General features: G+C 41.8%; 3 protein-coding genes across 5 annotated transcripts in view; 1 reads left to right on the top strand and 2 right to left on the bottom strand.

The window, feature by feature from the left end:
* Positions 1 to 921, bottom strand: part of FN3KRP (fructosamine 3 kinase related protein) — a 31,441-nt gene extending 30,520 nt beyond the window's left edge. Inside the window, exon 1 of the mRNA XM_028717207.2 lies at positions 676 to 921. The gene's annotated coding sequence lies outside the window, so the exon portion shown is untranslated. The remainder of the gene's footprint in view (positions 1 to 675) is intronic.
* WDR45B (WD repeat domain 45B) lies at positions 909 to 12,770 on the top strand. The gene is made up of 10 exons (XM_028717204.2): positions 909 to 1,186; positions 5,237 to 5,311; positions 5,713 to 5,814; positions 6,494 to 6,581; positions 6,700 to 6,794; positions 7,545 to 7,735; positions 8,518 to 8,603; positions 9,680 to 9,781; positions 10,688 to 10,809; positions 11,289 to 12,770. Exons 1-10 carry the CDS (start codon positions 1,120 to 1,122, stop codon positions 11,393 to 11,395), a joined length of 1,035 nt encoding a protein of 344 aa, XP_028573037.1. The 5' UTR covers positions 909 to 1,119; the 3' UTR covers positions 11,396 to 12,770.
* A 2,598-nt stretch (positions 12,771 to 15,368) lies between these two features.
* Positions 15,369 to 22,802, bottom strand: part of FOXK2 (forkhead box K2) — a 32,090-nt gene continuing 24,656 nt past the window's right edge. For 2 of the 3 annotated variants that reach the window (XM_077924349.1, XM_028717225.2), the window contains 5 exons: positions 21,440 to 21,633; positions 19,706 to 19,881; positions 18,711 to 19,007; positions 18,308 to 18,517; positions 15,369 to 17,466 (listed from right to left, as the gene is read on the bottom strand). In XM_077924349.1, the coding sequence (XP_077780475.1) occupies positions 17,270 to 17,466; positions 18,308 to 18,517; positions 18,711 to 19,007; positions 19,706 to 19,881; positions 21,440 to 21,633 (1,074 nt within the window). In that variant the 3' untranslated portion in view covers positions 15,369 to 17,269. The remainder of the gene's footprint in view (positions 17,467 to 18,307; positions 18,518 to 18,710; positions 19,008 to 19,705; positions 19,882 to 21,439; positions 21,634 to 22,802) is intronic. The other variant, XM_028717226.2, reaches the window with a different exon arrangement.

Here is a 22,802-nt window from a genome sequence, read left to right on the forward strand (position 1 = left end):
ACAAAATAGATATAATTTTTTTAAAAAATATCCAGTAGCACCTTAGAGACCAACTACCAGTAAGTTAGTTCAGGGTATAAGCTTTCGTGTCCATGCACACTTCTTCAGACTTAACTGTCAGGGGTCCTTTACCTTTAAGGTGCAACTGGGCTGTTTTTTGTGTTGAATATATGCTATATGGTAATTTATGGACCTAATAGGTATCTAAAGTCATTTGCACACACACATACCTCGGGTTACAAACACCTGCTAACCCAGTAGTACCTCGGGTTAAGAACTTTACCTCAGGATGAGAACTGTAATTGTGCTGCGGCAGCCGGAGGCCCCATTAGCTAAAGTGGTACCTCAGTTTAAGAACAGTTTCAGGTTAAGAACGGACACAAAACACTGTTGCTGTATGTAGGTGTTGTTGTTGTTTTATATCTTATATTTTGGAAATGTACATCCAGTCCCCCCCCTTTAATCTCCCCCCCCCCAAGAGAGTGGGGCCCTAAATTATAGCTTGTTTAGCTTATACGTAAATCCGGCACTGGTCGTGCCTCATTCCCGAAGGAAAGACTAACTCTGGAGTAAGAAGCGCGTCTGCAACCTCTGGAATGGTGGTGACTTTACTGGGGGCTTTACTGGGTCCAACGGGTCTTTTGCCTCCTCGTAACCCCATGTAGGATCCCTTACCTCTCTTGCAAGGGCAGCGAAGGCGACACGCGATGGAGACCGTGAGAGGCGGCACGAGGAGGGCTTTCCCCGTCGCCCACCTTTCCCGGTGGCGCCAGCCAGGTGAGAGTCGGGCTGCTGATCGTTAGCTTGGCACTCCGCCGGGCGGCCTGCCTTGAGCGACGCGCTCTGCGCTCGCAAAGAGGGGGACGGACGTAGCAGGCTGGGGAATGGAAAGAGCCAAGCCGAGGAAGGCGGCGGCGGCGGCCGGCGTTCGACAATTCGGCACTCCTCTGGTCAGCCTGGGAAGGCTCATTGGACGCGCTCGGTGCTCGGCGCGGCGCCTGTCTAGTCCGGAAGGAATCGTGGCGCTGCCGCCCCCTCAGGCCAGTGACCCTCCCCCGATGGTGTGAAGGACCCCCCCCCCCCCGTCCGCGGCTGCGGCCTTCCCCGGAGTCCGGCGCCATGAACCTGCTTCCAGCCAACCCGCACGGGAATGGGTTGCTGTTCGCCGGTTTCAACCAGGACCACGGTAAAGACCCTCGCGGGACGCCGGGGGGTGGGAGTCAGGGGTCCGCCTGTCCGCCCGCGGGGGAGGCGTTCGGGCTTGGCGGGTTTCCTTTCCTCCCCCGTGTTCAGCGTCTGTAATGGGGTGAGGTTGGGAGAGGCGAAAGTTGAGTTTCTCGCCCCCACCCAAATAATTCCAGGCCTTCCGAGAGGAGGGAGGCGCAGGTCTCGAACCCGCGGCCAGTCTAGACGGATTCCTGGGCACAAAAAAGTGCGGGCGGGGAGGAGGGCTTTACCTTCCCTTCTTGGGGCGAAGAGAGGGGGCTGCCCTCTCCGGGCTCAAACACATCTCCTCTTTCCTCCCAGCAGCTTGCCTTTGTCCCTTAAGTTTGCGTTGCTTGGCACTCTCTGTTAACGTTGATGGGTCCCAATACTTCCCCCTTTGGCCTCGTCTCCCCCCTTTCCGTTTTCCGGCCTCTGATTAGCGCGCTTGGGTGTTTATGGGGCGCAATCGGAGTCTGGTGTTTTGCAAAATGCGCGGGGAGGATCGGCCTCTGCCCAGAGGCACCAAGGCAGGGGAGGCAGTTGCTTCCATTCTCCTCCTTGCCTTCTCAGGCTTCCACGCGGAGCCTTGTTTTGTCCTAATACAACAGTGCTTGGGCCAGCCCAGATGCTTTACCCCTTGTACATTGCCTCATCCTGTTCTCCTTTAGTCTTTCTCTTTAAAAACCTGCATATATTGAGCTCCTGGTTGGGCATGAGTGTCAGGCTTGCCCTCCTACTCAATGCCATTTCCACTGCAACTGATGCATAATTCAACAGTTCCCACAAGCAGATGCCAAAGCTGGACTTAGGGCTAAGATGTGTGTTTTGGCCCAGTTTTGCACTGAATCATTCTATTCCTCAGATTGCCTTGCTTGAATTCTCATCAAACTGCAGCTCTTTCAGAGGTAGCTGCTTTCTTGGGCATATGAATTTGCACGCAGAATTGAATGTCCTGAACAGTTTTATTGCTTTTAATCAAAGGGCACATAGCAGCAACATTATGACCTGCGGTATCTCTTCTGTGTCCCAGTCACAGTAAAGAAGCAAAATTTCTAGATACCCTAAATGACTGTGCCTTTGGTCATGGAACCAACTAGAAAGTCAGCAACCCTGAGGTTAATCTTGAGTAGCGCCCAGGACCTGATGCAAGATGTAATTGTTGTCATGCCAGTTGGGAGCAGTGACCATAGCACTATTAAATTAAATGTGCTTTGATTTCAAAACAGGAAACTTCCCCAAAGGGAGGAACTTGGTAAAAAGGAAGTTGAAAGGCAAAGTCAATTGGGTTGGATCACTCCAAATTGCTGGGGACTTGTTTAAAAATGCAGTATTAGAAACTCGGCTGGCGTGTACACCATAGATGGCAAAAAGTATCATGAGGGCCAAGAGAATGCCAGTTTGGTAATGTGCAGAGTCAAAGAAGCCGTTAGAGGCAAGAAGGCTTCCTTTAACAAAAGGAACTTTTGTCCAAATGAAGAGAACAAAAAGGAACACAAAATGGAGTCTCCCAAGAATTGGTATTGGTATTTGTGCTTTATAACTTGTTCACAAATGATCAAGAGTTAGGAAGGGGTGAGCAGTGAAGTGCCCACATTTATTGATGATACTGAATTGTTCAGGGTCTTTAAAATGAAAAGAGATTGTGAAGAGCTCCAAAAGGACCTTTCCAAACTGAATGAATGGTTGGTAAAATGGCAAATGCAACTCATTGTAAATGAATTGTTAGCACTAGGAATAATAATTTTACATATACGCTCATGGGCTTTGAACTAGTGGCGACTGACCAGGGATGAGACTTTGGGGTAATAGTGGATGTCAGCGCAGTGTGCAGCAATTGTGAAAAAAAGCCAAATTCCACGCTAGGGGGAATTAGAAAAGGAACTGAAAATAAAACTGCCAATGTCACAATGACATACAAATCTGTGGTGCAACCACATTTGGAATATTGTGTAGTACAGTTCTGGTCAGCTCACCCCAAAAAAGGATATTGTAAAGTTGGGAAAGATTCAGAAAAGTGCAACTAAAATGATAAGGGGAATGGATCTTCAAGGGAAGGTTGCAGTGATTGGGGCTTCTTAGTTTAGAGAAAAGGTGAATCAGAGGTGACATAGAAGTCTATAAAATTATGCATGGCATGGAAAGAATGGACAGAAAAGCCCCCCCCCCCATCACACTAGAACTGGTGGACCTCTAATGAAGCTGAATGTTGGAAGATTCAGAACTGATGAGAGAAAGTACTTCTTCACGCAGTACATTGTTAATATGTGGAACTCACTTCAAGAGGAGGCAGTGATGTCCACCAACTTTTGGATGGCTTTAAAAGAGGATTGCACAAATTCATGGAGGATAAGGCTATCGATGGCTACCAGCCATGATAACTGTTTCCCCAGTTGGAGGCAGTAATGTTTCTGAATACCAGTTACTGGAAAGCATTAGAGGGAAGAGTGATTCTGAGCTCAGGTCCTGCTTTTGAGTTTTCCACAGGCATCTGGGTGGCTGCTGAAGTACAGGACGATGGACTTGATGGAGCATTGGCTTGATCCAGCAGGCAGTTCTTATGTTCTTACAATTATCCCTAATTAGTAGCAATGACAAATAGTTTGTCATTTTAATTTGATAGGGAAGCTAGTTCAAATTGAGTGACTACACCAGTCATGTGCTTGCAAATTGAGGAGTGTCCTATGTTTATTGTGTTCCTGTTCATTTCATAATTGTTTTTCTAAGAAAATCACACTTGTTTAGGTGCACATTTAACATTTCATGTGTTCCCCTAAAAATACAGTGTGTGAGGCATCCCAAATTGATGTGGCCCTTAGTGAATGAGCAAAAATAGTCATCCTAGCTAGTGTTCTTTTTTTTTCTGTCAAGAAAATAGGCTATGACTCACTAGAGTAACACAAGTTAGGGATCAACTTCCTTGTAGTAAACCTCACCCCAGAAAAACCTTGAGAATATTTTATTGCAGAAATCTGAGTAGTCACTTCAGTGGAGTTTCATAGAATGTGTAAGCTAGTAAAATGTTCAATCTATTTGCATCAGAAACTTTATATCATGTGGGTTGTATGGGCTACATCATGTGGGTTGTATGGGCTACACCTACAGGATGCAGTTTCCTAGGGTGCTTGTTTATAGGCTAGTAGAGTTGTTGGAATTCCAGCTTTTATCTTGGCAACAAATTCAGATGTGCTGGTTTTGACTTATAAAGCCTTAAACAGCTCAGGACTGCAATACCTCAGGGACCACCTCTCCCTGCATGAAATTATTTGACTCCTGCGATCGTCACCTGAGGCCCTTCTTTGGGTGCCTCCCCCACAAGAGGTCTGGAAGGTGTCAACGCAAGAACGGGCTTTTTATGTGGTGGCTCATAAATTCAAGGTTCATTCTAAACCATTATAGTGAATAAAGTTTTGAACTTGCTGAAAGGAAAAAATATTTAGATTGATGTACTTGATTGTGCTTCTTGGTAAACAAATAAATGGGAAAAATAATATGCAGTTACTATAAATGCTGAGGTAGAGGAACAGAAGGGGGCGGGGAGATGGAAGACACATTTTTCTCAATAACTGGCATCAACTACAAGAAACAGGAAATGTGTGGTTGACAGAGCTCTCAATTTAAGCCTGTTGTGGGCCAGCCTGTTCAAAAACAAATTACACTTGGCAGAATGAGGACTCCCTAATCCCTATAAACAGCTGTGTAGGTTTGATCCTAAATAGCCAAGAAAATACATCAGGTTCCAGGCATCTTTATAGCTTTTAGTGCCAATTGCTTTTCTAAAATGTTCACAAATCCATTCTACTGCCATGGACACAATTGAACCACTGTAATGCATTGGATCTGTACTTGCAGTTAGATTCCTGTACTGCCTGTTGTGACTAAGAGCATCTCTGGCAGGGAAGAGTCTTACTTGACCCTCTTAATGGGAGATGTCTGGGACTTCTGTACACAGAGCATGTGCTGCTACTGAGCTGTCTTTTTCCTGTTGATGCAGAGCATATATACCTGACGTAGTAATCCTCTTCTTTTTTAGGGTGCTTTGCATGTGGGATGGAAAATGGATTTAGAGTGTTTAATGCAGATCCGCTCAAAGAGAAGGAGAAACAAGGTGAGATTCTTCCTCAATATACATAGTTGTTCTGCTGTGCCATTTTTTTCATCTTAAACCACGTGCTGTGCAATCCTATACCCTCAAGTAGCTGTGCATAGAACAGAGATTTCACTTGCCAGAATTTGAGTACAATTTTCTAAAACTTTGATCCAGTATAATATATTGCTGTGTCCATAATGTGTGGTCAGAAGAAGGCTCTGAGCAGGCTTTTCTGATGATGAAGCATTGTCTTGAAACGAGGCACTCCAGGAGTAAAAAGTAAGAGAGGACTGACATCAGCTGCATTTTAACTTGGAGTCTTTGGAGAGAATCCTCTTGATACACAAAGATGTTACAGCATTAATAAACGTTTCTTTGCCTTGAGTGTTTAATTAAAAATGTCCCTTTTCCCTCTCCAGAATTTCTAGAAGGAGGTGTTGGCCATGTTGAAATGTTGTTTCGCTGCAATTATTTAGCTTTGGTTGGTGGAGGGAAAAAACCCAAATACCCACCTAATAAAGGTAAAGTATTGAGCAGTAAGTAAGCAATAGCTTAGGGCTGAGTTCAGCACTAAACATTTCCAAGCAGCTTTAATGTAACTGGTGTTCAAGCAGATTTTATCGAAAACCTCCTGGGTAGTTTAAAATTTGAATAAATGGGAACTTTAGCTGTCACCCTTCTCTAGTTGTGCAATGAGGTATCATTCCTTTTAATGCCAGGTGCTAGCTAGAGCAATCTGTGACCTATTGTTTCCCTGTATTCAGGATAATTTGTGTTTTTCCAGATGGTCAAAGGAAAAAACAGGTTTTGATAAGCAGCTATGATACTGCACTCCCACATAAATAGGAATAAAAAGCTGTTGGCAGTAGCAGGTGGGGAGGGTGAAGAAGAGGGTGGACTAAGCTTCAGAATGCCATCATATAAGACTTGTTTGGATGTAGCTGATTCTTCTATTTTCTCCTGTCCCAAACCAATTGTAACTTAATGCTAACTATACAATGTCTAATTTTGAAGATCTGAACTTGGGGTATGGTTTTTTTGGTTGTTTTTTTTTTTGCCAAGTGAACCAGTGCAAACTGGGTAGTCTGGGATGCAGTAGTTCCTCATGTAGCTAGACTTCCAAAGTGGCATCTCTGGAAGCACTTTATAAGATTGCAAGGTGTTATTTTAAGACTAATAAGGCCATTTCCATTTCTGCAGTGATGATCTGGGATGATCTGAAAAAGAAGACTGTTATCGAAATAGAATTTTCCACAGAAGTCAAAGCAGTTAAGCTGCGAAGAGATAGGTGAGTCTGGTCACACTCTGTTGTATGGAGAGCTCCTTCTGTTTTTTACCCCAGTTTGGAGTTGGACCAGTGTAACTGGACATGATGCTAATTGGCCTGCCATTGCCTTCTCTTTCAGAATCGTGGTAGTTCTGGACTCTATGATTAAGGTTTTCACATTCACGCACAACCCTCACCAGTTGCACGTCTTCGAAACCTGCTACAATCCTAAAGGTAAGTGTTATCCACTACATAAAGTGTAAGAGGAACAAAGAAAGATTCTGTGCTGTTCTTCTTCTGTTTGCTATTGTACTCCTTATGATAACTGATGCTGTCTATTTTGCACACCCTAGGACTTAACTATATAAAAAAAACTACTTGGACCTTTCTCATGCTTTGCAAGTGCTGTGGTGCTGAGCCACAGCATCCTTGTCATCCCCATTAAATGCAGTGGAAAAACTTATGAAACCATTTGTCCTCCATCTTCCCATAGTTTTCACATTGGATTTGGAAAAAAGAAAAAGCATTGTTGGAAAATGCATTGTTAGAATATGGCATTTCAGGGCTAATTGTCAATTTAGGGTGGGAGTCAACTGTATGCTATGATGAACATTGCATCACTGCAAGCATTGCAGTTTGTCCGACAAAACAGTTTCCCATCTCCTCCCCCGTGTGCTGTTCTGAGGGTTCTCCCAATCACCTTGAGCCAATTTCAAGAGCCATGGAAGCAGGAAAAGGGGCGAAAGCCCTATTGTGCAAACAGAAGCCCTATTGGAGGGTTTGTGCTGATGGGACTCATTTGGTAAATCCTGCCTTTTGCTTATACAGACATTGACACTCATGGCTATGTGGTAACATGAAGCTTCCTAGCTTGCTTTTTTGAGTATTCCAAGTACTCTCAAAACTTATTTTCAGAAGGAGGGTGGGGAGGACGGAGATGGTAGTAAAAATTCCTATTCCTCAATACTTTAAATTGTATTTCAGGTCTTTGTGTCCTGTGCCCAAACAGTAATAATTCCCTACTTGCATTCCCTGGAACACATACTGGACATGTGCAGATAGTGGACCTGGCAAATACAGAGAAACCTCCTGTAGATATACCAGCTCATGAAGGGGTCTTGAGTTGCATAGCTCTTAACCTACAGGGAACAAGAATTGCCACAGCATCAGAAAAAGTAAGTCAATGATTTTACTCCACAGTTGGCTAGAGAACAACACAAGAGTCCTTAATGGTTTAGAATGAACACTGAATTGTGTCATCTTGAGAGTCTGCATGGCATTTTAATAGGTGCATTGTATAGTCTTTAATTTACTGTCAAGCCTACTGGGAAGACTGTATCATCTAACACAGAAGTTGAATTTATGAAAGTCTTGGCTTTAAAGTTTATACAGAAAGTTGGCAACCTTTGTGGTTGTAGTGATTACTTTTGAAAATATGCATGCTGTTATTGCAAATATTGGTCAAGAGATAAACTCTGCATTCTTTGGCAGCCTGTACCCTGCATTGTTTCAAATAGGTTCCCTGGTTATTCGTTCCTCACTCAAACTTTTCATCCTGCTGCCTCACTATTTGCATGCCAGAATCTTCCAAAATATGTAACAAATGTGTTATATACTAGGTTCAGACTACTGTATACGGTATAAATCCAGTTCATGTAGACTTTCTCAATTTTCCTGTCAAAATACTGACTTTAGTGGCATTGATCTTGGATATATTCATGCAGATAAACCTGAGAGGATTTCCAAATATGTGGGAAGGATAGTACCGGATAACAAAAATAATTCCATATGGGAAGGGCAAAGATGTGCAGCTACGATAGTGTAGGGTGGTGGAAAAACGATGGGGCCATCATCTGGGAAGTGAACAGCTGTATCCTAATGTTGTGTTCTGGAAAGTACTTGTGTTGTTTTTGAAAGGTTCCCCTCACATCTTTAATGTTTGCTGTTGCTTTTCAAGGGGACCCTAATAAGAATATTTGATACATCGTCTGGGCATTTAATCCAGGAACTGCGCAGAGGGTCTCAGGCTGCCAATATCTACTGGTAAGGTTTATTGTTTTGTTAATGTGTTGGGGGGATTGGAGGGGGGATTGAATCATGCTTTGCCTTGATCATCAGCAAGATGAGGGAGTGGCCGTTATACAAATGGGGGTTTCATGCTTTAAAACTACCCCCCCCCCCATTTTCCAGTTAAGAGACATGAACTTCCTGTGTGTGAATAATTTTCTTCCATCTGTGACCTACTAATCATACAGCTGATACTGTCAGCTGGCTTTTCACATTAGCCAGTTGAGTGTTATGTGTAGCACATCAGACAAATATAAACATTAGCCTTGGTATCTGAAAATTCTTTGGGGGGAAATGTGACATCACGTAGGTAGAGAAATCAGCAGCAGTACAGTTCAAGAGGAATTTAATCCAATTGAGAGTTGAGCATTGGAAAAAAGAGAGAAAAAAATGGGAGTGGGGGTTAAGTCTGAGAGGTAGCAGTGTCTGAGATATACAATAAAGCATCAGTTCAAACATGTGAACTTTTCTATAGCTTTAAAAAGTTGGGGAAACAAGGATCCCTTAGTTCTATGTCCATAGGATCTTTGATGTCTGCACCTTTTCTCAAACTCAGAATGAAAACTCAGAATTAAAGTAGCATTCATCCTGCAACTGTGTTGGTTTATGGAGGAACTAAGATACTAATTAAGAAGTAATTATGCCTCACCAATATCTGTGTGCCCTTTTCTTCAGCTACATGTATTATGGAGAAGTTAATGCTTTTTAAAGGTGTGAATATATTTCCCTTCCTCCCGTCTATGTGGTTTACTTCTGGGGTGAATGCTCTTTCACTTTCTACCACTTCAGTTGCTGATGCTGCTTCACTCTGCATCAACACCTGCTGATAAAAGGTTAGCATCTTGCTGGGTATGTTGTTGCAAGGTGGCATTGCTTTAGATAACCTCCCCAAAACCTACAGTTAGAAACTCTTGTTTTTAAGATACTTGGGAAAGAGGTTGGCTTATAGTGTTTGAAAAGTTGCAGTATATACACATAGGCATTTCTTTAAAAAGTAACTTATTCCATGACAGTGGTGATATAAGCAGACTTGTTTCTGACTTCTCCTTTAGCATTAACTTCAACCAAGATGCTTCTCTCATTTGTGTGTCAAGTGATCATGCCACAGTGCACATTTTTGCTGCGGAGGATCCTAAGAGGAACAAGCAGTCGAGGTAAGCAGCTGGGATCAGAGTGATGATCTCTAGGCAAAAATGATTAGGCAACTTCATACAGGAAGAATGTATCAGTAGCTAAAATAAAGTAAATAATTTAAATAATCACTGACCTAGCCACTGTGATCCACGTGACGGTCACCTCCAGACTGGGTTATCGTAACTCGTTCTACGTGGGGCTGCCCTTGAGACTGACCCAGAAACTCCAGCGGATGCAGAATGCCGCGGCGAGACTTCTTACGGGGTCCTCGCTGCGGGATCACATTCACCCAGTGCTATACCAACTGCACTGGCTCCCAGTGGAGTACAGGATCAGGTTTAAGGTGCTGGTATTAACCTTTAAAGCCCTATACGGCCTAGGACCCTCGTACCTACGGGACCACCTCTCCTGGTATGTCCCACGGAGGATCTTATGGTCTTCAAACAAAAACACCTTGGAGGTCCCGGGCCAAAGAGAGGTTAGGCTGGCCTCAACCAGAGCCAGGGCTTTTTCGGCTGTGGCTCCAATCTGGTGGAATGCTCTGTCACAAAAGACCAGGGCCCTGCGGGACTTGACATCTTTCTGCAGGGCCTGCAAGACAGAGCTGTTCCACCAGGGCTTTGGCTAGGGCACAGCCTGACCCCCCTCCTTTGGCAATCCTCACAGAACTCTAGCCCAATGGTTGCCATTAATCTGATTTGAACTGATTTTATAATGAAATGATTTTAGAATGTTGTATCATTTTACTGTTGTTAGCCACTCTGAGCCCAGCTTTGGCTGGGGAGGGCGGGATATAAATAAAAATTTATTGTTGTTATTATTAAAATAATTGTGAACCTTAATATGTGCTGCTAGGAGTCAGTTTGCTTCAGTGCCTGGACTACTGGGTTGAGATGATGCTGAAGAGAGCTTTCTTTCTTTTTCAGCTTAGCATCAGCCAGCTTCCTGCCCAAATACTTCAGTTCCAAATGGAGTTTTTCCAAATTTCAGGTTCCCTCAGGCTCTCCCTGCATCTGTGCCTTTGGAACAGAGCCGAATTCTGTCCTAGGTAAGAATCTCAAGTTGCACCAAAAATCAAACAAGGCCCCTCACTATGCATATCCCAAACATAGCCTATGAATTCAAGCAGCTGTGCTCACAAACAAGCTTTTTAGAGGAATCTCCCTCTGTCCTTGATGGGAGTGTGATTTATATAAATGGGTTTTAACTCCAGATTAATGTCATATGATTGCAGCCTAAGATTGTAAAAATGTTTAGATTACAAGGAATGTTGAACGCTCAAGATTGTTGCTTGAGATCCTCACGGAGGGCAGCTTAATGATTCATCAAGAACTATCTGGGGTGGGGCAAGCCAGGCGCTAGAATTGATTGGCGTATATAGCGCAGGTCTTATGGGAGAATGTTTCTTAGCCTGCAGGTAATGCGGCATCTCTTGCTGCTCTCACAAGCAAAAGCTGTGCAGTGAAACACAATGTGTAAGCAATTGACTTCAGTTGCCAAACTGAAAACAGTATCTTTCTCTTGCAGCGATCTGTGCAGATGGCAGCTACTACAAATTTTTATTCAATCAAAAAGGGGAATGCTCCAGGGATGTCTATGCTCAGTTCCTAGAAATGACTGATGACAAACTTTGACTGAACTGATGGAAATTTGTAGGTAGGGGGGAAGGAGATCTGGAACCCCATCCTGCTTATTCTCCCTTTCCTGAAGAGATGGCCTCTCACTACCTTCAGTCAACTGTGCTGCTCAAGATGGGACAGATGACTTTAAGAAGCCCAAACCAGTATGGACAGAGCAAGGCAGAGGACTACTACGTTAACTGTCAACAGCTGGTTTTAAATGTTAAGTTTTGGCTGCTGTTGTTCCTTCAATTTCCCCTTTTTTTAAAAAAAATGTTTCAATAGCCTGTGCCTATTGGGTTTCTCTCTGTAATTAAACTGTGAAACTTAGTGCCTGCCACTCCATAAGAGTGAAGGGGCAGGAGATTACTAAGGTTTAAACAGTGAATGGGACATGTCAAAAGTACATACAGATTTGAGTTCTAGTACCGTGCTTAAGGGGGTGGCAGGAAATCTATACCAGCAGTTTCTGCCTTTGTAAAATGTCCTTTTTCTCCTATCTTCTAATACACAGAAAGGAATATTATAGCAAGTTGGCTCTTAGTTGCACTTGCTCTGACATAGATAGAATGCTCAAGGTCCTTGTTTTCATGCTGTTATAAATAGATATTAACTTGTTTGTCATTTGTCAGAGGTGCCAAAAGAAATCCATAGCAAACATCATTAAAGTACTGTTGGCCTAAATAACCATTCTGCAGGGCAGGAAGTGGCATAGGACAATGTTGAGATGCTGGGAAAGTGACAGCAAACAGCTTAGATATTGGAAATAACCATTCCAGACACTTCAGTTCTTGATCCATTGGTATTTGCACTTAGGTTGTGCTGGGGAAGTTCTACAAGTACAAGATAATCTGTAATGGCCAAGAGGGTAGTATACTGAACAACAAGAAGGGGGAAAGTGTGATCCTCCAGATGTTACTGGACTTCACTGCCATCAGTGCTAGCCAGCATGGCCAAGGATGATGAGAGGTGTAGTTAAACAGCTGGAGGGCTGCAGCTTCCCCACCTTATAGCCTGTAAGAAATCCCTATCATACAGCAAGCTTATTATGTGTTCAGAACAAACTAAGCCGCTGTCTCTCTGAACACTAAGTAGTACATCAATCACAACACTATATTTTGGGAAATGAGATATTTGGACACATAATTTGAAGTTACCAATATCATCCCCTTAAAACACAACTTCAGTTATTAGCTCCCTTGATTTCATGCATACTTCAAGATTAACTGAAGTCTTGGTTCAAGTTGAAAAGTATTGGAATTTGTCATTTAACTAAAACCTATATACAGATGTCAGTTTGCATGTTGCTTTTAAATGTGTATTTAATCATGGAAATTGTTTTGCACACCTTTTGTAATTTTCTTTAATTAAAGTGACTTAATTTGCTGTATTCATTTTATAGTAACAGAAGTTCTGTACAGTGGTACCTCTACTTAGGCACACCTCTGGTTACGTATCCTTCGGGACATGCACGTGTCAAACCTGGAAGTATTTTTCCGGGTTTCGCCGCATGCACAGAAGCGCTGTACCGCGCCACAAGCATGTGCAGAACAGGCACCTCCAGTTGCGAAAACCTCGGGATCCGACCGGAGCTCCGGAATGGATCCCATCCGCAACCGGAGGTACCACAGTATATGGGTGCTAGTTCTGTTCTTTGTTTTAGTTAAATTGCCTAAATATCTCAAGATCAATTAGGAGTAGGATGCATGTAATCTATGGCGCTAATAGATTGTATCCAAGAATGTTGCTGAGATTTTTAATTAGTGGACCAGTGAAGGGAAACGTGTTTGTTGAGTCTAAGTGGACAGTCTGTATAAGGTAGTTTTCTCTTTCCTATCTGTGTCTCTGGCCAAATTCTTTGACACCAACTTCCAATTCTTATCATTCCCTTTTGTTCTAGGGGTACCCTTTTATCATATAGTTTTTAAACAGTAATGTTATCTTTAAAAAACAGGATAATAAGGGGGGGGGACATTTTGAAAAGTGTTGTTTCTTTGCTGAAATCCATCACTGCAAGTCCCTTGCAAATCTCATAAAACTCAGGTAGAGAAGTAATGTTTGCTGAATTTTTCAAGGAGGATAGGTATGCTGAAGCAAAATAACAGGAAGTTCAGTTCCATCACCCACAGGTTGAAGTAAGGTAACATTTTTTAAAAATCCCAGTAGTTATTATTAACACTAGTTTGTCAATTGTAACAGCATTTACTTCACACACATTTAAGACTTAAAAATGCTCAGTCTTCTGTATTTCACCTTCCATGACCCTCACTGTTATGCATATTGTCTATAAGGATAGTGTGTGTGTATACATACACACACACACACACGCCTACCTCTGCCAACCCTAGGATAATATTATCTACCAAAGTAGACTTGTTTGAAAGCTTATAATGTAATACACTTTTGCTCCACCATCCTATGAATGTTCAGGAAAAGAAACTTAAATGTAACATTTGTCTGCATGCATGTCTCCTTTCTCACCAATGCCATATTCCCACTTAACAGATTAACCTTCTCCTGTCACTGTTAAAATGAATTGAGAGGTCTCCTCCAACAGCACATGAAACAAGATTGGATGAAACTTCCTCTCCAGTAGGGGCTTGTCTGACTGGTTTTGAAAGAAATGCCGATTAGACTACAGTGGTACCCCAAGTTAAGTACTTAATTTGTTCCGGAGGTCTGTTCTCAACCTGAAACTGTTCTTAACCTGAAGCACCAGTTTAGCTAATGGGGCCTCCTGCTGCTGCCGCGCCGCTGGAGCACGATTTCTGTTCTCATCCTGAAGCAAAGTTCTTAACCCGAGGTACTATTTCTGGGTTAGCGGAGTCTGTAACCTGAAGCGTCTGTAACCCGAGGTACCACTGTACTTACAAACACAAGTACAACCTTGAACAGCTATTAATAGTTAAATGCATAAGCCATTTCTCTGCACCTGAGCCTTGGCCATGGAAAACACTAGCTACAATCACAATAATTCATGCGTAAAGGAAAGTCAAATTCTGATGAAAAATAAGCACTGCTCAGTGCAGAAACAACTTTTAGCAACTATAGTAATGGTAGTATAATCCAAACACTAGTAGGTACATCGGCTAACTACAACATTGATATGGTAAGAGACTGTGCCATGCTGCTCAGAAATTACCCAGAGCTCCTTTTCTGTGCAACACCGTTGGGGAAATATATAAACCCAGATGTTGATATAACTAGCAGGCATTTGCTTATGTGACTCAAATTGCTCCGGGGGGGGGGGGGGGATAGACTGATTTTGCATTAGCTATTTCATCCAGACAATTGCCTACTTGGTCCAAGTGCCTTCGGAAACCTAAAATGGACTTGTATGAAATTTTCTTCTGCAAATGATATCAGCACCGGTCTCAAGTAGCAGTCACACAAGGAGACAGCTGCAATGTTAGAGAGCTGTAATATACATTTCAATGAAATCCTAGTATTTTTGTGCAATTACTTGTTTACAAAGGCGACTGAAGTAAAAGCTTCACGTATTACATATAATAAGGGAAAGTGAGTAAGACAAGCAAAGATAAGACACCACTGGCAGACAGGGTAGGGAAGAATTTCTGTATTTGGTAATACTTTATGTTACTCCTTCCGATGCCTATCCTACTCATGCCCTCCTGTTTCACTTGTCTGAGCCCTGGCAATTGGCATTTTGACACTCTAAAGTTATATCTAAGCTTTCCCCAGTGCTCAAATAGCATAGCATTACTTAACCAAGTTTATGGAATGGAAATGCAAGCATTTTTAGAGTACCCTGCCCATGGAAGAAGGGGTAAGTCAACAGCAGGTGAGTTTAAAGATTCTTATATTGAAGGCTATCGTTCTATGCGCCCTTACCTGGAACCATGGCATTCTGACAGATGTGCATAGGACGGCGATGTAAATCTTGCTCCAAGATTCTGTGTCCTACACTGACTATATTGGGTGCATAAGAAAACTTCCAAGTGTGAATAAATTTTGACTGACTTAAGAATTTCACCAGATTTTTTTATTCAAAAACTTGCAGCAGTTTGCCTAATACTCATGAAATAGTAGGTTTATAACCAAATGTTTTGCCAATAATTCAGTTTAATTATTTCTAAATTAAGTGACCACAGCAGAAAAAGTAGAATGCTGCAGTTACATAAATTCTTTTGCTTTACCCAGCTTATAGTGGCTGTTATAAATCCAGCTAGTGTACAGCATTTTTTCATAATCTTTTAATATGTATTATCCAGATTGACACTGTGACAGCTCTACTGTGTGGGTTAACATGATACTTGGTACAGATTTCTCATATTTGGTCTTCAGATAAACAGTTTTCAAAAACTGACTAAATATAAGCCATTCCAAGCCATTTCAGTCCATCATGAAAATACAGATTCTTCTCAAAATGAAAAAATATATATAAATAATGGTATTGCCAAAAAAGGGCAAATCAAAGGTTCAAGCCAGTCTTTACCTTTAACTCACCTTAATATGAAGGGACAAGACAGCATGTGAATGAAAGACAAAAAACAGTCTTAGCTTTTAGTTCAGTTCTGAAATGTAAGGTGGATTCTACAATCACAACTCTGAGAAGTATCCTTTAAAATGTTCAACTGCAGAACACACACTTTAAAAAAAACCACATTTATTATAGTATGGTAGCCACTGTTAGAAAACCTCAACAGCTACTCTTAATGCAGACCCCAGAAGGTCTGTGCAGGACATCAAAAGTTAAAGATAAACTCATCAGATTAATTTCTACTGGTGGGCGCTTATGCTGAAAAATATTGGATATACCTCTGACAAGTTTTTTTTCTCTTTTTAAAAGGACTTGTGATAAAGAATTTTCTCTTTTCTAAATGAAGAACAGTCTGCCATTTTAAACATACACAATATTAAGCGAGACTCTTGTTTTACTTTAGACTGGAAAAATAAGCCAGGGACAATCAAAGTCAACACAAAGTAACAAACAGCAAAAGGTAGCAAGAAAGAGAAACAGATAAGTGCAGCTCTGGTCAAATTCATCATAGCAGTTCTTGAACGTCAGTTAACGGCTCATTTACACTGTATTTCTAATCAGTAACATGCAAGCCCAAAGAAGCATTTGATCACTACACAAGGTAATAAAATCTGATTAAATTTTATCAGGCAACTGCTAAAATATGAAAATTTGCAGATGTAACAAAGTAGCTTTATCTGAACTTTAACAGGACAAAATTAAATCATTCCATTGGTTAAAAAACCCTACATTCAGTTTTACCAAACAAAATTTCACATGAAAAGTACTGTGTGATTCCAAAGTTTCTGGAGTAGAAATGGAGTGATTTGAAATGTCAAAGACCCCATTATTTTGAAAATAAAATGAAAGTACACATCAAAAATTTCTAATTCCACATGTGAACAACAAAATACTGCATATCTACCAACAACTGCATTGGGTAGGTCATTATGAAAGGCTAGCTGCCAAGATGTAGGAAATGGCTCCTTGCCTCTGTTCCCTTTGAGGAATATACAATCGTTTGAAATCCAGTCACATGAAGTACTTATCATGCTGTGATATACTGAGATACTCAATCCTTAAAGTAATCAATCCAATAGAGCTTTTTAAAGTTGCAGACTTCCAACTTTTGTATCTCTCCTTATCTATAAAGAGTCACTTCAGAACGGCAAGGAGGAGTGGGGGAAAAGGGGTCACAGCCTCTGGAACAAGATGTTGGACAGTTTGGTTTCGATTTTTAAATTAAGGAGTTCTAAGGCCACCTGTGTTTTTTTTCTCAGTGCTGAAAGTTGAAGTCACAGGGCCCCTTTCCCCACCATGTGAGAACATGTTCAATAGTTTAGGTGTTTCAATGTCTCCTTTTGGCACCACGGAGCATCATTCTAAAAAGAAATATTCCTCTTAAGTTCCTAGTTCTGGCTGCCTTGTTCACTCACTGCCACAGGTGGAGTTTCCACATTCACAGCTATGACTATGCTCTCTCCATCCTCCGTTTTGATACGTTTCAACTCTTGCTGATCAGACTGGTCTCCGTTCTGACGTTTTGTTGGAAGAGAAGCTGATGCAGATGCATGGGTTGCTAACATGTGTAGGGGACTCGCAGCAGCTGAAAATAAAAGAATGGAGATACATTAAACGCAGGCAAGGCAAGAGGAAGCCCCATTCCACGAATGGCTTTAGTATTACATGAAAGCTTGATGCAGCACACATTCGAGAACGACCCTAGGATGTTCTTGCATGGGTGAAAATATCTGCAGTGGCTGACCTCATGGCTAAAGAGGAAGAAAAACATTATTGTGATAAAGGGAACTTACTGCCAGAAAGTGTGAATAGGATAGCAGTCTATATTCTACCGGGAGCAGATGGTCCCAAAGGATTGTGAAACGACCAAGAAAAACGCATGAGTAAATAACTATAATATATTGTAAAGAACTGCATTTTCAAGGTTCAGGGCAGCATGTGGGGGGAGAGAAAGAAATAAAACAACACCAAGATAATTGGGTATCTAAAGCTTAATTACACCATGAATCAAACCAATGCTGGGGTCAAAAGAGTTACTTTAGGCATGCCCAAAGCCTTGAGCATAACTAGTGGTGGTTCCCGACTCTCCCACAGAAGAATTCCCTAACTTTCAACAGAAACATCCTTTTGATTTTAAAAGCAGACTGCTATCTGGGATGGGGAGCTATTCCTCCAGAAATACAAATGCACAGCACAGTTACACAGTTCTTTGTATCATAGATCAGTTCCTAACTTAACGTGAAAGAGAAAGGATGTAGTCTAAAAAACAAACAAAAAACCCCTTAATTTTCCAAGGTAGGAGTTACCTCAAAATAAGCTAAAGCACAAATCTGTAACAATTTTGAGAATCAAGAATCCACAGATACTGGACATCACTGTGACAAAAGAAAATTTGTGAGACTAAAGACACCACTCCAAATGCTTACCAGTATTGGCCTGACCTTGAATTGCTGTGGTGATGGGTACTATATGTGTTCCATTCTGAGTTACAGTTTTTATTGGTAGCTGGTGTTGACCTAGAGGTGTCTGTTGCACTAGAGTAACCGTCTGTAAAGGTGCCGTCTGAGATGTCTGAATGATCCGACTAGCAGCTCCTATGGTTGTATGGCTAACGGCAGGTATAGGCTCCACTTTAACTGGGGGTGGGAATAAAAATAAAAATCTGTTAGAATAAAAGTTTGACAGCACTGAATAATTCATAGTTAAAGCATCAAAATTAGCACTTCTGAAGAGAAATCAGTATTATGTAGTTGTTTTCTCTACTTGCAACAAATACAAAAAAAATTTGGACTGTATTACTTCCAAGGGGAACCGGAACCAAATTCTCACCTTTCGTTTCATTGTGGTCTCCATTCTCTTGAGGTTCTCCCTTAGGTTGGGCCACCATCGCTGCCTGTGTGACCACGGCTTGTCCAGCTACAGTGAAAGTATTTGCTGGTGCTAATCCAGTCACATTTGTGACAGACACAGCTGGGATCTGATGAACAACATGAACTGTCTGTACTACAGGCTGCTGGGATGTTGATGTTGTCACAGGAGTTGCAACAGTGTATGTGACAGGTTTCATAGTTTGTGGTAGCTGCCTCTGTACAGTAATTAAAACAGGCTGGCTAGATAAGGGTGATCCTATCAAAAAAAGGCAAGGGGGGGAAATTAGTTAAATCATCCGCTTTCCAAAAGTCTATGAACATATTGTTTACTTGAATTTTTAAAAAAGCCTACTCCTTCCTTCAACAGTTCCTTCAGCTATCCTAAGAGTAAATCCAGTTAGTTCAGTATTACTGACACTATTTTCAGCAGTAAAAAAAACAACGTTGCTGTGCCACAAGGAGAGGGTTGCAACTACTGGCAACACTAATAGTTAACATAACTGCATTTCAAAATAAAAACAAAAAAATTGAAGTGTTGTAGATCCGTAGTTCAGTGGCTTGAGCACATTTTGCAGGAGGTCACCAGTGTAATCTCTGTGCTCCTATGAAACAATTTGGTTTGCTTTCCCCTTTGGAGACCTAACACAGCATTGGGGAAATCCAGAAGTTGTTAGACTCCCAACTTCCATCAACCCCACCCAGCACCATCAATTGTCATAATTTCAGCATGACAATTCCATTCAACCCCAACTCATAAATCTTAAAAGTATTTGGAAAAGGGGGTTCTATTAGCCCTTCACAAAGCATAGAGTACTTATATTTTTAATATTCATTCATAATTTCTTTCTGTAAACAAACTTGGCTTTTGAAGTGAAGCCTACATTATACTTTCCATTAGTTTGGTACAGTTTTAATATGCATATTAAATACATGAACACTATATGAATATTTCACCTGGGGCACTCTGTGCAAATCGTGCTTCTTGTATTACTGCTAATTTTGGCTGGATAGTACTCGGCTCAGGTTCCATTGGGACAGGTGACCCTTCCCTTGACAGGCTCTCTGGGGTCTGCACACCACTCGAGTGAGCAGATAACACTCCAGAGTGATTAGGGGAAGCTGGGGCACTTCTGCAAATGAAGAACAAAAGCAGCCACTTTCAGATTGAGAATTGACAGCTACGATGAGTAGTCAGCCTCAAAAACCATTTAATACATATACTTTCCACAAGGAGGAGCTCTTTGACTGAGAAGTACTACCAATTCCTGACTTCGCAGACTTTTGCAGAGGTAATTCAAAAGCAGACTATGGTTGCTATAGTAGCACAGAACAAGGAGTAGGATGTGGGGGGCATTGAAATAAATGTCAATAAAAATGAATGAGTTATTCAGCATGCCTTAATTTAGAGGTTCAGTGTGCTGAAACCCCTGTGTGCCCACCAAAGCAGACACTGGCAGGCACACGGGCACCCTAGACAATCAAAAGGTATGGAATTCCCTAACTCAAATACCTTGATCTTTGTTACTCTGTCATATACGTTCTCCTTGGATTTCCCTACTTCTCTAACACACAGGATCTGCTTTAAATATTTTTAGATACATCATTTTTGAGGCAATACCTAAAAAAATGAATGGAACTGTTAAAAATTTATATTTCTGTGATTTCCATCTTGGTTTAAGCAGCACCAGAGTATTCTCCCTATTAGGAAACTACTAACTGTTCATGTTCTATTCGGAAATGCATGCCTAGCCACTATGAATTTTAGTTAAATGATGGAACACATGAAGCTCTTAAGGAAAACTTTCAAAATCTGTGCTTACGTTTCTGCCCCCTGCGCCACCAATACAATCCCTGTGGAACAAGGGAAGATTTTGGGGGGAGGGGTGAAAGAAGTCCCATTGTACAAGCAGAATTCATTGGACAATTGGGGGAGCATGGCTGGGTGTCACCCATTTAAAATATTATATAATGCATTATACACACCCAGATTTAAGCAGAGTGGGTTAGGTCCAAAAGGTAAATGGATACTTCTCCAGAAGGCTCAAGCCATGGGGCAAGCCAATGGTTTAAAAAAATGCAGTCAAAAGAGCTGCTTGCTTGCTTGCTTGCTAGCTAGCTAGCTACTACAGAAGAGTGAACAGATTGAAGGGAAAGAAGAGTGTGCCCTTGCTGGGCATTATCCCTGAGCAGCAACTGTGGAGCAAGAGGGCAGCTTGGCAGGTGTTATGTTAATAATGCAAACTGACAACATTCAATGTGTGAAAGTCGATTCTTGTGACACTACATTACCTGCACTGTGTGAATCTAGCCCTCCACAGCTATTGTTTTGAGGTAACTGAGAAATGCAATGCACTCGAAAGGGCTAAAACTGAGAAGGAACAACATTACTAGCCAGCCTAAACTTTGGGGGGGGGGATTTCAAGCCCCCAAAATGGCAACAGATCCTTAGTATGAAGCAAAACCCACCAAGTCTCCTCAAGAAGAAATTTTAATGGCTCCTTAGTGCAGTCAATTACAATGAACACCCATTCTCTATTTAGGAAAAGTCCTTTATAATTGTTATACATCTAGCTCTAACAACATTGCGATCACTTAGGACTGCGGTTACCCTATGCCCAGCAGAACGAGTCACACTTAAGGTGAAGCCTCTGAAAGTGTATTTTTAAACCCCCAACTTTGATTCCTTACCTAGAAGAGAGAGGTCCCAGTGGGGTTCTAAAGCAAGGTACTCCTCTCGGCCGCCTTTTCCTAAAAGCCTGCTCTATTAATTTGCTTTCAGAGGCAGGGTCTATCCTCCAGAAGGAGCCTTTGCCTGGTTCTTCCTGGGAACGTGGTACTTTGATGAAATAACGATTCAGAGAGAGATTGTGACGAATTGAATTCTATGGAATATAAAAAATATATAGAAATCATCCATCTCTTCAGCATCAAGCAGGAATATGGCCTAATGCAAAGGTTTCCGCTCCTTGTGAAACCAGTCTCCAGTCACCACATATTCGTTTGACAGCAGTCACCCTTCCATCATAACCAACTTTTTCAGCGGTGGAACTATCACTAATATAGCCCCACATATTTAGGTCTTGCAGTTTCTCCCTCTTTAACACATGGTTTTGCCTTTTCCTGGTGCTTCAACTGTATTTTTACCTTCTGTCACCTGAAATACTTCAAATTTTGCTTAGTACAGCAGTTTTAAATTTTACATGCTGAAAAGTCATTTGACATTCTAGTGGCCTTCCCTGACTTGATCTTTCAAGCTCTTCACATTACACTCCTAGGATGTACTGAACAATGCCTTCTAGTTTCTTAATAACCAAAACATGAATTTTCCTTTTAAAAAGCTTGGAAATATTCAGGCAACATATGCTATTCAGGCATGAACAAATACACGAGGATGGGCAAGGATTTTGGTAATAAAGAATTCTCCTCAAACTTCACTGTTTCTCTCCCATTCCGTGTCCTCTTTTTTCCTCCTCCTTAAAAATTCCTGCCTCTTTTCCTCTCCCATCCCCTGTGTCTCTCCAGGCTATACTGGAATATCCCAAGTTCTGCAACCTAACAATACAGTGGTGCCTCGCAAGACGAAATTAATCCATTCCGCGAGTCTCTTCGTCTTGCGGTTTTTCCGTCTTGCGAAGCACGGCTATTAGCGGCTTAGCGGCTATTAGCAGCTATTAACGGCTTAGCGGCTATTAACGGCTTAGCGGCTTTAAGAAAAAGGAAACAAACTCACAAGAACTCGCAAGACGTTTCATCTTGCGAAGCAAGCCCATAGGGAAATTCGTCTTGCGGAACGACTCAAAAAACGGAAAACTCTTTCGTCTTGCGAGTTTTTCGTCTTGCGAGGCATTCGTCTTGCGGGGCACCACTGTAGCTGCCCTACAGACTACATTATAAAAACTAAAGCACATGTTCAAGTTGGTTTTATTAGATGAAGAGGATAAGTAATCCAGTTTGGGGGTTTCTGGAAATAGCATTTGGAGAAGCTGGCACAGAATTTGTGACTCCTACTTAAACTGCTTTGAGGTTTTTTACAATCAAGTGATGTATAAAT

This window comes from Podarcis muralis, chromosome 2, assembly GCF_964188315.1.
Source record: "Podarcis muralis chromosome 2, rPodMur119.hap1.1, whole genome shotgun sequence".
Taxonomy (NCBI): domain Eukaryota; kingdom Metazoa; phylum Chordata; class Lepidosauria; order Squamata; family Lacertidae; genus Podarcis; species Podarcis muralis.